Here is a 12,880-nt window from a genome sequence, read left to right on the forward strand (position 1 = left end):
GGAAGCAGTGATTTAGAGGGAGGAACAACTGCTTCCCTTCTCCCCCGGGGCTAAGGCACGTGTGTGTGTGTGTGTGTGGGCAGGGAGACTCTGAAAGGAACTGAGGACATCTGCATTTCGCCGGGACCACATCCAAAGAGCATCACCTTCCAGCTACCCATGTTTAGCAGCTGGCTGAAAAGCAGCTGGCTGTAGTTTATTCTGGTGAAAACAGCTCTATGCTAGGAGGGATCAGTCCCTGCAGTCATCTGCAGGCTTTACCTGTGGTGTCCCAGGAGCTTTTCACAGCACAACTTCTTGTTTTAATTGGTCCATTCTTAGAAAACTCCATCATTTGAGTTACATGGTTTAATTACATAATTATCTGTACTGACACATATTATAAAATTAGGCACTGTAATTGCTACATTCATAAACACCGACACAAATAAAAGTGTTTCCACTACCAAAAAGGTATTTAGAAGAGAGACACAGATCTAGTCAACATGGACAGGAGAAGTAGTGGTGGCTGGAGCCTGCAAACAGGAAAGTAAATTCTAGGACTGCTCCTTTTAACTAGTTCTTGTGTATCTGGTGTTAGCACTAGGGACAGGAATCACACAGCGAAAACTCGTGTGTCTTGGGCTAGGGCTTTAACCATGTTCTAGCCCAATCAGTTTGACAGGGAGCAAATGAGTGAATAACTTTCAAAGAAAGCTATGAAGAGTCATGAGTATGCATACAAGTAATTTCCTAGTAAGGGATAACAGTAAATATAGGGTATATCATTCCAAATGAAAGGGGACACAGACATCTAGAAATAACTTTGTAATTGAATATACTTCTCTTGAAAGCTGCTGATGAGATCCATATAAAATGTTATTTCAATTAATGAGCTAGGAATTTGTAATGCCTTTTTTTTTTTTACTAGCTTTGTTAACATGGAAATAATCCCCAATTGACTTTGATATTCACTTTGAGGTGAATCGTAGTGTTGATTTACATTACTGCTTGCATTGCTGTTTCTCTGGACTATGGGGAGATTTTATTTAAAGCTGCATATTCAGTTCTGGGCTATCCCTGCAACCAGACAGCCAAACTTCAGAACTTCTTATACAGAGTGGATTTCATTCTCTTCTGAGAATGTTCCATATGCATTTCAGCAAAATGGCAAAGTCTCCTCTAGTCTGACTTTCCTTGTGTTGATTACTTTATCTTTCAAACCACATGTTTTTCTCATTTTGTTTTGTTTGTGATTGAATATAAAATTAAGATAGCTAGCTAATTCTCATGCCAAGCAGCGGTAAGTCATCTCAATTCAGCAATCAATAGATTTGTTGGTGCAAATAGTCTATTCCTATGAGCCTTAATTAAATATGAAAAGATGGAAATTTACTCTTATTGAAGAAAAATAAAGTTGATATCCCAAGGTACTGGAAATGTTCAGACTATGATTAGTAGAAACCTGACTGGAATCTCAACTAATGTCTACATGATAATAAAAACTGCATTTAAGTTGGTAACTAAGCAAACTCCCAAATGTCTCACAAGGGAAGTGATCCTTCCCCTGTACTCTGCATTGGTGAGGCCACACCTGGAGTATTGTGTTCAGTTCTGGACCCCTCAGTTCAGGAAAGACATTGAAGTGCTGGAGCGGGTCCAGAGAAGAGCAACAAGACTGGTGAAGGGACTTGAACATAAGACCTATGGGGAGAGGCTGAGGGAGCTGGGGTTGTTTAGTCTGGAGAAGAGGAGGCTTAGAGGTGACCTCATCACTCTCTATAACTACCTGAAGGGAAGTTATAGCCAGGTGGGCATTGGTCTCTTCTCCCAGGCAGTTAGCAATAGGACAAGGGGGCATGGGTTTCAACTCTGCCAGGGGAAATTTAGGCTGGATATTAGAAAGAAATTCTTTACAGAGAGAGTGGTCAGGCATTGGAATGGCCTGCCCAGGGAGATGGTGGACTTGCCATCCCTGGAGGTTTTTAAACTGAGATTGGACATGGCACTTAGTGCCATGATCTAGTAAACGGACTAGAGTTGGACCAAGGGTTGGACTCGATGATCTCTGAGGTCTTTTCCAACCCAGTCGATTCTGTGATTCTGTGATTCTCCATACCACAGAACCCTGAAAAAACACCCGACATGCCATTGCTCGCACAGGTATAGCTCCCCACAGCAGCGCCCGCTGCAGTGGTAACAGTGGTTTGCCATCTCCAAGTACCACAAGCAGATGGAGCAGGCTGAGATGCAATGCATGGCTGCAAGAGCCATGGTCCAGCCTAATCGAACCCCTTTCAGTTTTTGAGTATTCGTATCCAGCTACAGCGAGCCACAGCTGTGTATCTGGGAAGCTCTGGAAATAGGTATCACTAAGGTAATTTAATTTTTTGAAGGGCCGATGAGTTCCCCAGCAGGAGAGGGGGAGGTGAAGCTGAGGCCTGGAGTCAGGGACGTCACATCAGGGTGAAGGGACTCGGTTCAGGGCACCAAGTTCCCGTTCAATCTTATGAAACAAGAACACTGTTTTCAGCCCCAGGCCTTGTGTACAAGTGAGATATTGGAAGCAGACTTTGATACCAGAGGAAAACACTTCAGTGTTTTAAAACAAAACACTTTACATCATTTTAGTTTCCTCCAGTGTTGAAATGACATGCCCTGGTTTCAAAGGCTCCTTCAGGAACCCAGAAATACCAAACAGCTTTTTTTACATTTTAAACAAACAGAAATGTTTACAGTTCAAGAAATGTGACAAGCTACAATCCCTGAAAGACCTCTGTTCACTTTGTCTCAAGTAACAAAACCACATACTTACTAGCCTTCAGGAAAAGTTTTAGGATGATGTGGTTTTCCAAATCAAAGTTACTGACGAGCTAAAATGCAGGTTTCCACTAAGACGTGACCACAGTTTTATCACAGACTGCAGTTCATAGTGTAGATCTAGAGCAGACAGTTGATCAAAGTCTGGCCAGAAGTGCCATAATAATGTGCATGTACAAACCCAGCAAGTCAAAGAAACCCCATCCTACGTCATTCTGTAGGAAAAAAGTCTTACTCCAAATAAATAAAATAAGGGACATTTATATTTTGACCCATGGTATCATTCAACCCTGTCCTTGCCAAAGACACCAAGCAAGTGGTTTAACCTTTTTTTATCTCAACTATCCATACATAATATATGTCCCATTCATGGTTATTTTATTCAGCCTGAAAGAGAAGAGAATATATGTGGAAAAAAAAGGCAGAATCACCACTCCTCCTCTCCACTGCACATCCTCAAGGGTTTTGACTAGTTTTGTGAACAGTTTTCCTTGTGATAAGAAGAAAAGCACGGAGGTGGTATGAAGCGAGCTAGGAAATAAGTTTCAGAAGGAAAGAAATCCCCAACACTTGACTTTTGCCAACAGGTTGGGTAAATGTCATGAACCACTGATCAGTCTCTACAGCTGCTCTGAGGACTACTTAACAATGGTAAAACAAGTACTGTTACAACAAATAGTAAACTTGAACACCACTAAAGCTATGGGACTTGCCTCTGACTTTTTTTTTTTTTCCACGTTTTTTGTTTGTTTGCTTGTTTTTCTTTGAGGTGCTTTGACACTGTGTTCACAATGGCTCTCTCCCTCCAAACTGCACCACTCCTTCTGTAGTACCCTTCAGGGAAGTCATAACCATATTAATGAACTCAGTGTTCTGCTACAGAAATAATTACAGTATCCCAAATTTGTTTTGATTTCTCTGAGGAACCCAACACAGAGCAAAGGTGAGCTGTAAAGGAACAAGGTCTCTTATAAAAATGCGTGACAGTGTCTTGAACTGGTGAGCTTCCTTCAAAATAAAAGATGAAATACAAGTAATTTGCATGTTATTGTTGGAAACTTTACCCAGCCTGGATTCTTTTATCGGGCTATGCTGGAAACCATGGCATACATGTACATGGTGAGGCTTTTAAGCATTTCTGGATCATCTCCTGGATTCTGGCTGGATCATCTTGCCCTGGCCAGACATGCTCTCCTCAATGCTTTGGACTTCATGTTAGTTTAGAGTGTCTCCAGGAACCACATACAACCACAGAATTACAGAACTATTCAATACTCAGTAATAATGAGAGGTTTTGACTAAACCTTCACATCCCCACATATCTGCTGACTCTGTAAGCCTTGGAGATGCCTTTGGACAGTTGGACTGCTTTATGGATTCATGTGACCATTGCTCCTGCCTCTCATGCAAAGGGTGTCAGCATGTTACTGAATTCTTCAAGCATCAAGAAGATTCATCCCACAAGCCTGGGCACTCCACAAGCTATTTGGAGCACTTAAGATTTAGCTATTTAGATTTCATCTCTTAGAATCGTCAGACTTCCTAATTTTCTAGGTTTAGAGTCTCCAGAGATTGTCTGGAGGATATGGGCCATTATGTGCTCTGCAACAGAAGCAAAGAAAAATATATTTTAGCCTTTAAAACTAGCCACTAGCCGTAATGCTGCAAAAAGAAAAGGACTTGTCCTACTCCGCCTCTGAAACTGTTTTTCTACTAACTTCAGGACCCCTACTGTCACCACTCCTCCACACAGACTTAGTTTTTACATAACTTAAAATGCCTTAAAATGACAGCTAGCAATGAGTACTTTCTTCACACGTGATGAGAGGAGCTCTACAGACTCCAGATCCAGCTTGTAGAACTGGATGTTCATGGAGCTTGTACCGGAATTCACAGCACTTGGGGCTCAAAATGATAAACACTTTCAAGAGCTCAGAGTAGTCCTAAGTGCTTAAATAAGGATCGGGAAGGAAAACTCCTATTAGCTTCTGTAACATCAGGATTTCAATCTAAACTGACCCCATTCTAAGTTGCTAAAGGCTCTTAGTATCCAATATTGTGATTTATGGCTGTATTTTCAGAACAATTCACTACTTGGTGTGCTGGTCCTCTTCTCAAAATTAGCATTTTAATTTTACTTTGCAGCTTAAATGAGAATCCATGCTTATTTACTGTATTTTACTTTTCAACATGGTTGCTGATCTTTAAAGCTCTGTTTACTAAAAACAGATTTTAAAAGATGGTTCGTAACATGATATTAAGTCCAAACCATTATTTTTCCTGGGATCAGCGCAGAGACAAAAATGCAGCAGAAGGGTATATTACCAGTATCCTCCCCTTCCCCGAATCATTCAAAGTCAGCTTCAAAGTTAACACTGCTTTTGGGATTTGTTTGATTTGGGTTTTATATGTAAGAAGCATTCTGGCCCTTTGTTTTAAAATTGATGCATGACAATCTTAGCTTCTGTTTAAAACATATAATAAGCTTCTTATGTGGTTTTCCAGTAGACCTGCATCTTGGCACAGCACCTGCCTATTCATGTTTATAAGGAGGGGGAGGAATAATGGCAAAAGCAGTTTAGCATGGAATACATCCAGGAAACAAGGCCATGCCTTTTGTTTTTTTAACCAAGTCCTGTATGAAAAGCAATTGCGATCTCTTTTGTTTTTGAAGTTATCAGAACCCAATTCTAATACAGCTTTGGAGCACTAAACATTCACTTCATCCTGAAAAGCACTCCCCCATGATAATGCCGGACCGCAAATAGATTTGCTTTTCAGCATATTGCCTTTTGGATTCTGTTATATTAATTTTCCTTTCACAGGAACTTTCACTGTATTTCTGGTGAAAGGTTTTTTACTCTTTAGGAGCATTTGTTCCTAATGACTTTACCATAATTGTCTCAAATCTGAGGATTTGTATCAAGTGCTTAAGGATAGCATTAAGAATCTTTACTTTGTAGATTGTTCTACAAATGCCCACAAAGCAAACTTCCACTGATGCCAATACTGTTACTGTTACTTCTTCTAACCTCTGTTTGCTTGTCTCTGTATGTTAGTGTAGAGCCACTTTGTAGGGTCCTTGCATCAGCTATTCCTTGTTTTACTTGTTTGCATCCAATACTATTTCAAATTGGCTCTAATGTAACAATAATAGTTTTGTTATTCTGTATCAGTTTAAAAAAAATCAAGAACACAGCAATACTATTAAGCTGCTTAAGGAGTTTTTAGAGTCATGTTTATAAATAAATACATATATATTTTTTTCTATGTTGCAGTTTAATTTAGGTGATGCATCCAACAAACACGCTGCCATATTGTCCAGAAGACTGCGAGCACTCCAGATGTGATTGTCTGGAAGTGGCAACCACACGGGCTAAAATCACTGTATGAGGAGGTACATCAGCATTTTTTATAATGTGTGATTTCAAAACATGCTGTAGTTTTTTAGCGATGTATGATTGGTATAATATACTTAAATATATTAAATACATTTAATATAATATACCTAATATTAGTATAATATAGCTAAAATGTACTCCTACTATAGGGAGAACTTAAGTGGCCAAACTGCACTTGTAAAACAAGCACAGCTCTTCCAGTTAAAGAAATGATCTGGGTAAAATTAGTTTCTGCCAGTGTAACCACATCTGTGTTACGGGCATCTGTAAACACAGCTGTGCTTCTCTGGAATCCCACTTCTTCACAGCCACTGAAAGCCTGAAATGCAGCTCTAACCTGACAGTTTGAGGAGCTCTGAGCTGTCTTTAGAAAGATGTTGGTCTGCCTTGAAAATCTGGATTGAGAAAAAGAGGCTTCAAATATACCCACTTAAATTGCAATAGATTTTTGAGATTCTTTTGTTCTACACATATTAAATTGAAGGACTAGAAATCGTTTTCCTTCAAGGCAGGAAATATGAGGTAGAAGCCAAAAATATGACAAACCATTTGATGGTAATGAATCAAAAGGCATGACTCCTTTTTTCTTTTTTTAATTTAAACTTTCTCTATAAACCCACAAAACATAGCTAAATAAGAAATGTGTAATAAATTCACAAAGCAAATCACATTATTTAATGCTAGCATTATATCATGATGAGTCCCAATCCTGCCCTTCCAGTTAAAGGACCAGGTGCTTGTTTCTGTTATTAATCCAGAGGATATGCTTTTCATGTTCAGTGACCCAGTTCCAAGAAGTATCACAATATAGAAGCCTATTTTCCACTTAATAAACATGCATAAACATTAGCACTGATTATGCACACTTACACACTCTAGGGCATATTCATTTAAACCAAGTGAATTCAAAAGATCTGAAGAAAAATGTATTTGGCCCTCTAGACTGCAAGAAACCCTAAAAAACGATAGGAACAGTCCAGAATGTTTTATTGGTATATTTTGTTTTAATAACACTTTTGCATATTAATTCCTTCAGCTCTCTGCCCACAAGGCAAATGCTGTTTTATGTAAAATAAAAGAATTAAGGACTTTTAGGATAGAAAAAAGGAAAATGAAGAAAGCAAGCAGGGATTTAGCGTAACAGTTAGGATATTCACTCTGAAGATGGAAACTGCAGGTTCCAGCCTGTCTGATGCTACTTACCGTTATCTCCTCCAGAAAAAGAGGTTAATTGTGATATTGTCAGCAGCCCAAAAGGGCCAATCTCATCACAGGTAGAGCAATGAAAGGGTGAGCAGTGCAAATTAAAAATCTACAGGGACATGATAATTGATTCAGAGTTTCCTACAGCTTGATGAGTACTTAAACTGCTGTGGTAAAGATGAGGCATTCGCATTATCTTCGTTACTTAAGAGAGAGAGAAAAAGGATTCCAGTCACTTGATTTTGCTTTGACTTCTAATGTCCTAGATAGTGCTCTGCAGGAGAGGTCTGAAAGATGCAATTCCCATATGAAAACAGATGCATGTACCCTGGAGAAAAGTAGAATTTAATATAAATCCCTGTCTTGAGCATTACCTTGTGGTTTTGCCTTGCCAATTTTTTTTACAACGTGCTGGCTTGATTTTCAGTTTTCTCCCAATGATGTCCACAAAATTCTCCCCCTCCTAAGCCCTGTGCGGACTGTTAGGGCAGCTAACTTGGTGTTTCAGCATTTAGGTCTCTTTGTGGCTCTGGGCTTATTGTATATAAACAATTATTCAATAAATTATTTTAAAACCTACTGAAGCATTCACCTTATTCAGCAACATGAGCTCTAATAGTTTGCCACAGATTCTGGATCCCAAGGAGAATCTATCCACCCCAAAATGTACTAATAGCAGATTGCAGACAATAGATTGCAGACAATGATGAATACTCAACAGCAGAAAGTATATTTCCATCTATTAGCTCTTTATTTAAAAGAGGTGTTCTTGACTAAATATTTTTATAGACACTTCCACTAACAGCGCTGCAAATACTTTTTCTGCAGAGTCCATTTGTATAACTGCTATTTATTTTAAGCACTGCATGATTGTATTCATAATGGAAACTTCAACAGGAAAGGCTTCCAAGCCAAACTAGAGTAATTCCCCCTTTAGTCAATACAGACTTAATCTACATCACTAAACAGCACAGTACAATTGATGCAAATACATAGAGTGGAAGATTCAGTGCTGAGGATGTGACATCCACACATCACACATATTCTGGATGTTTTACTTTATATTAACTCTAGCTTATAAGCAGGCATTAGACAGAGTAGCACATTAGGTGTGATTCTAGGACACATTTTATACTTTAGTTTCACCCAAAAAAATGCAGTTTCTGTGATCCAAGATTATGCATCCCACTGTAATTATGATGGAAGTGAAGCAAGTGGAGATAAGAAAGAAATTAACTTCAAAATAATGCTCCTGATAGAACCTGAAATGTTTCTGCTCTTTAAGTTGAGGATATTTTCTGTTGTGTCTGAGTAAAAGGAAAGAGCTTTCTTTGCATTTTAGTCAGAAGACCAAGACCCTTTTTAACGATCCACATAAAAAATGACCACACAACTCTCATGAACAAAGAAATGGTGTCATCTTAATAAAATGTAAATCTGAACTGAAAGTAAGGCTTGTATTTCTTTTCAAAATATATTTATTTATGGCAATCTTCTGCAATATAATCCAGTTCAGACCAACAGATAAAATGTCACCTCTCCCAACTATAAACTCACATAGAGGAATTATTAATCAATATACACTTCATACATTTTCACCCTGAATATGCATTAAAGGAACTGAAATGATGTTAATGTAATCATAAGGATTTGGGTCTCCTGCTGGCAGCCCCTCCTGGAAAGATGGCACCTGGGGTTTTGCCTCCAAGCAGAGTGTCCTACACAGGAGAAGTCATAGAATCACAGAATGTCCTGAGTTGGAAGGACCCACAAGAATCATCGAGTCCAGCTCCCATCCCTACACAGTTCACACCATGTGTCTAAGGGTGTTGTCCAGTCTCTTCTTGAACACTGTCAGGCTTGGGGCCATGACACCTCCCTGGGGAGCCTGTTCCAGTGCTCCAGCACCCTCTGGGTGAAGAACCTTTTCCTAATGTCCAACCTAAACCTTCCATGCCACATGTTCCTGCCATTCCCTCGGGTTCTATCATTGGTCACTAAAGAGTTTGGCACCTGCCCAAGCCACCAGCACTGACAGCACTCAGACCATTACCTCCTCCAAGGCCATTATTTTACAAACATTTCTGTGACAGAAGGAGAAGTAAAGCTCTGGATTTAGTACTGCTAATTGTGTTTCTCCTCTGCAAAATTAGTATTTTGCCCTGCATATAGATGTTATATATAGAATGACAATAAAGTGGACTAAATATACGACAGTAGCATTACAGAGAAGATCTCAAAACCCATAACTACCAAAGCAAGGGAGACAATCTTAATTGATGTGCATGTCTAAAAATATATGAGGCCATAAAACTAAGAGCCAGATATTGCAGCTTAATAAGACAACAGAACTGTCTCCAAATTTCAAGAGCAAAATAATGCTGTGCACTTCACATTATGTTTTGTGCTACCATTTTTGTAAAAACAATACTGAATCTTGATATTTCTCCAAGAGTAAAGTCTCTTATGAAATATCTGTGAATACTTAAATGCCACTTTAAAGGGAGGAAGCCTTAACAGCTTAAATGTCTGATCTTGGTGGATGTGCAGCGAGTATTATTCAAAATGGAAGCTGTAAATTATCAGTCAATAACAAGCATAATATCTGAGGCAGTAAAAATTCGTCCATCTGAAAATAACAGCAATTATGAAGTGAGTAGTTTCTTAAGAAAAGGATTGTGAGGCAACAACTTGATCCATAAATATTAAAATATGAAGACAGAAGCTTAATTACATAAGCTGGAGTTAACAGTTTTTGTTAGACCATTCACAAGAAGGAAAAAGAGGCCAGGTAATAATTTGCAGTGCTGGTTCTAGGCTGAAGAAATTTAGGAAAGGACTTTAGCATGCATTTATGGGTAGACAGTCCCACTTGTCTCCAGAAATTGTCAGTGTGCTCAATATTAACTACTTACATTTGAAAGGCTTTTTTATTTTTATTCAGCCTCACATTGTATTTATGAACTGTTCTGATCCTACTGTTCATCATTGCCACCCAATATTTTTCCTAATTAAAATTACTTTGAAGTCTCTGACCTTTAGGCAGGCACTCAATTCTGAATTAAAATATAATTATCTTCATAACATGAATATACTTCTTATGCTGCCCCCATGCTCTTCTTGTTACAGAATAAATACATAATAAATGTAAGGAAAATACTACATTCAACTTGATAAAACAATGAAAAATAAGAAGAAAATAAACCAACCAGACTGGTTTTCCTTTCCTATATAATGAGGGCAAAGGGACAGCAGGGAAAAAAGGAGGACAACACTTAAAATTTAAAGAAATCCTTTCTGCACAGTGCGCAATTTATCTGCAGGGCATGCTGCCATGAAACACCACCACTTTTGTCGAAACCAAAAGAAGGACAGTCTTTTAGATGAGTATGTCCAGCAGTCACACCATTTATATTCCAGTGGTATTACACAGGTACAGTGCAGTTTATTGAACGGGACCACAACCACACTTCGAAGGTGAAAGGGTAAAGCACGGGTTTTTTCCTAAACTTTTGGTTCTGGTCACTGTAGCGATACAAATCACTGGGATGATGAGGGCAGCACTTGGGGTTTATCGCCCTCTACTCACCACTGCTGCCCCTAGCAGAGGTGTTCCTTAGTTTAAACAAATGGCAACTCTTGACCATACGGTTGCTTTACATCACTTTGCAACTTTTTCTACAGCCATATAATAGGAACTTAAACAACTTACTTTTACGTAGAGCTGCTGAAACTCTTCAAGGTTCAGTCTACCACTTGGACAGTCCTTTAGAAATCCTTTGTACCACTGTTTTAGCTCGTGTTCATTGAACTCCGTGCTCTTCACCAGATCCTCCATCACCTCAGGGGCCAGCTTGCTATTCTGCTTCCCCATTCTGCCTTAAGAAGAAATAAATTAATACAATTAGTCAAGTTGCTGTGAACATTTTAAACTGGAATTAGCGACAAAGCTCAAACACATCACTTTTTTCATACTCACTGCTGTTTTTAGTCAAACACAGCTTCACACATTCACTAGTGACCAAAAACGTAAGCTACGCTTGGATGTTAGATGCTATGAAGACAGATTCTTCTTTCATGTACAAGTCTTAAGCCTGGGAGACAGACTGCCTATTTGCCTTCAAATTAGGTAATTTCTAGTTCTCTTTATACGATGGCTGAAAAAAAATGACTTCACTTTTTCTTTGAACTTAAGAAAATTTTTTCACAGATTCATAATGTCTACAGAATTTCTCTTTATCTTTGTCTCGAAAATCTCTTCTGATATGACACCCACATTAGCAGCTACTCCTCACAGGTACAAGGCTGTGGACAGATAGGCTGGTAATGTACAGCACTGGATGTTCCACTGGGAGGAAGCAATGTGAGAGTCCACACACTTGATCTCAAAAAATGATGAAACCAAAAGGGAAAAACAAATGCAATTTTTATATATATGTGTATTTACACATATATATACCTGTAAGTATATGTATATTTATATATTTACTGCATAGTTGATAAACAATACATGGTTTATATTTCATCACTGTTAACTCTGGAGATATCTACTACATTTGCTATATATATTTTGTATACATCTTTATAAAAACTAATGACAAAACATACAGAAACAGAAAATATGCATATGTGTATAGAAAAATACAGTGATTTCAGTACTATTCATGTTGGCCCATTGAGGTATTTCCAGGTCCTTTGCCCTTTTACCAAACCTGTCCTTTGAGATATCTTTTGAGAAACCATTTTCTTAAACTTTTTCCCATTCTACTACAGTTTGTTTCATGACAGGAGATGTCTTTCAGTTATTTTTTTATCAGATGACAGACAGTACTTAACTTGTCCTATAGAGAACTGCAAAGTGATGAATAATTTCTTTCATGAGCCAAGCTTAACATTTCCATTTTTATCTCCCAGTACAGCATCTATCTCTAATGACAGCACCACATCAAATGCATCGATTTCTAGTCCATAACACCACCCATTCCTCACATTAATCTATTGTTTTTGGCATCTTTCCCTATTTTGAAGGAGAAGCTTCTTTCTCCTCGGAAGGACACAGTTTGCTTTGTCCTAATGAATCAATATATTTATATAACTTCTTTCATGGGAACCTCTCTTGAGCAGGAGCAAAGTTAACCATTCCTCCTGGTCTGTGTGTGGCCAAGACATCCTCCACTGCCACACTACTGGTAGCACCAGGTCTCTTCCTGATCCACCTCCTGGTCCCTGTTCCCTTTGGCCATGGTGCTTCCCTGTCTGTCCTCACCCCTTCCAGCCCCCAGCCCAGCAGGATAACCAGGGCTGGCAGCAAACACCTTTGCCAAGACTGCACACGACTTGGCTACACAAACATCCTTAACACTGAGAAGGAAGGTGTCTTTCATCACAGCATTCAGCTGGTACAAAGTTAGGAAATTCATAGACTCATAGAATCATTTCAGTTGGATGAGACCTTCAGGATCATCAAGTCCAACCAT

The 12,880-nt window shown here is 38.8% G+C and overlaps 1 protein-coding gene across 6 annotated transcripts in view; it reads right to left on the minus strand.

Annotated features, from left to right (window-relative positions):
• Nucleotides 1–12,880, minus strand: part of VSNL1 (visinin like 1) — a 94,355-nt gene that overhangs the window by 42,738 nt on the left and 38,737 nt on the right. For 4 of the 6 annotated variants that reach the window (XM_065055852.1, XM_065055848.1, XM_065055849.1 and 1 more), the window contains one exon: nucleotides 11,116–11,282. In XM_065055852.1, coding sequence (XP_064911924.1) covers nucleotides 11,116–11,277 — 162 coding nt within the window. In that variant the 5' untranslated portion in view covers nucleotides 11,278–11,282. The remainder of the gene's footprint in view (nucleotides 1–11,115; nucleotides 11,283–12,880) is intronic. The other 2 variants (XM_065055850.1, XM_021293513.2) reach the window with 1 other exon arrangement.

Source organism: Columba livia, chromosome 3, assembly GCF_036013475.1.
Source record: "Columba livia isolate bColLiv1 breed racing homer chromosome 3, bColLiv1.pat.W.v2, whole genome shotgun sequence".
NCBI lineage: Eukaryota > Metazoa > Chordata > Aves > Columbiformes > Columbidae > Columba > Columba livia.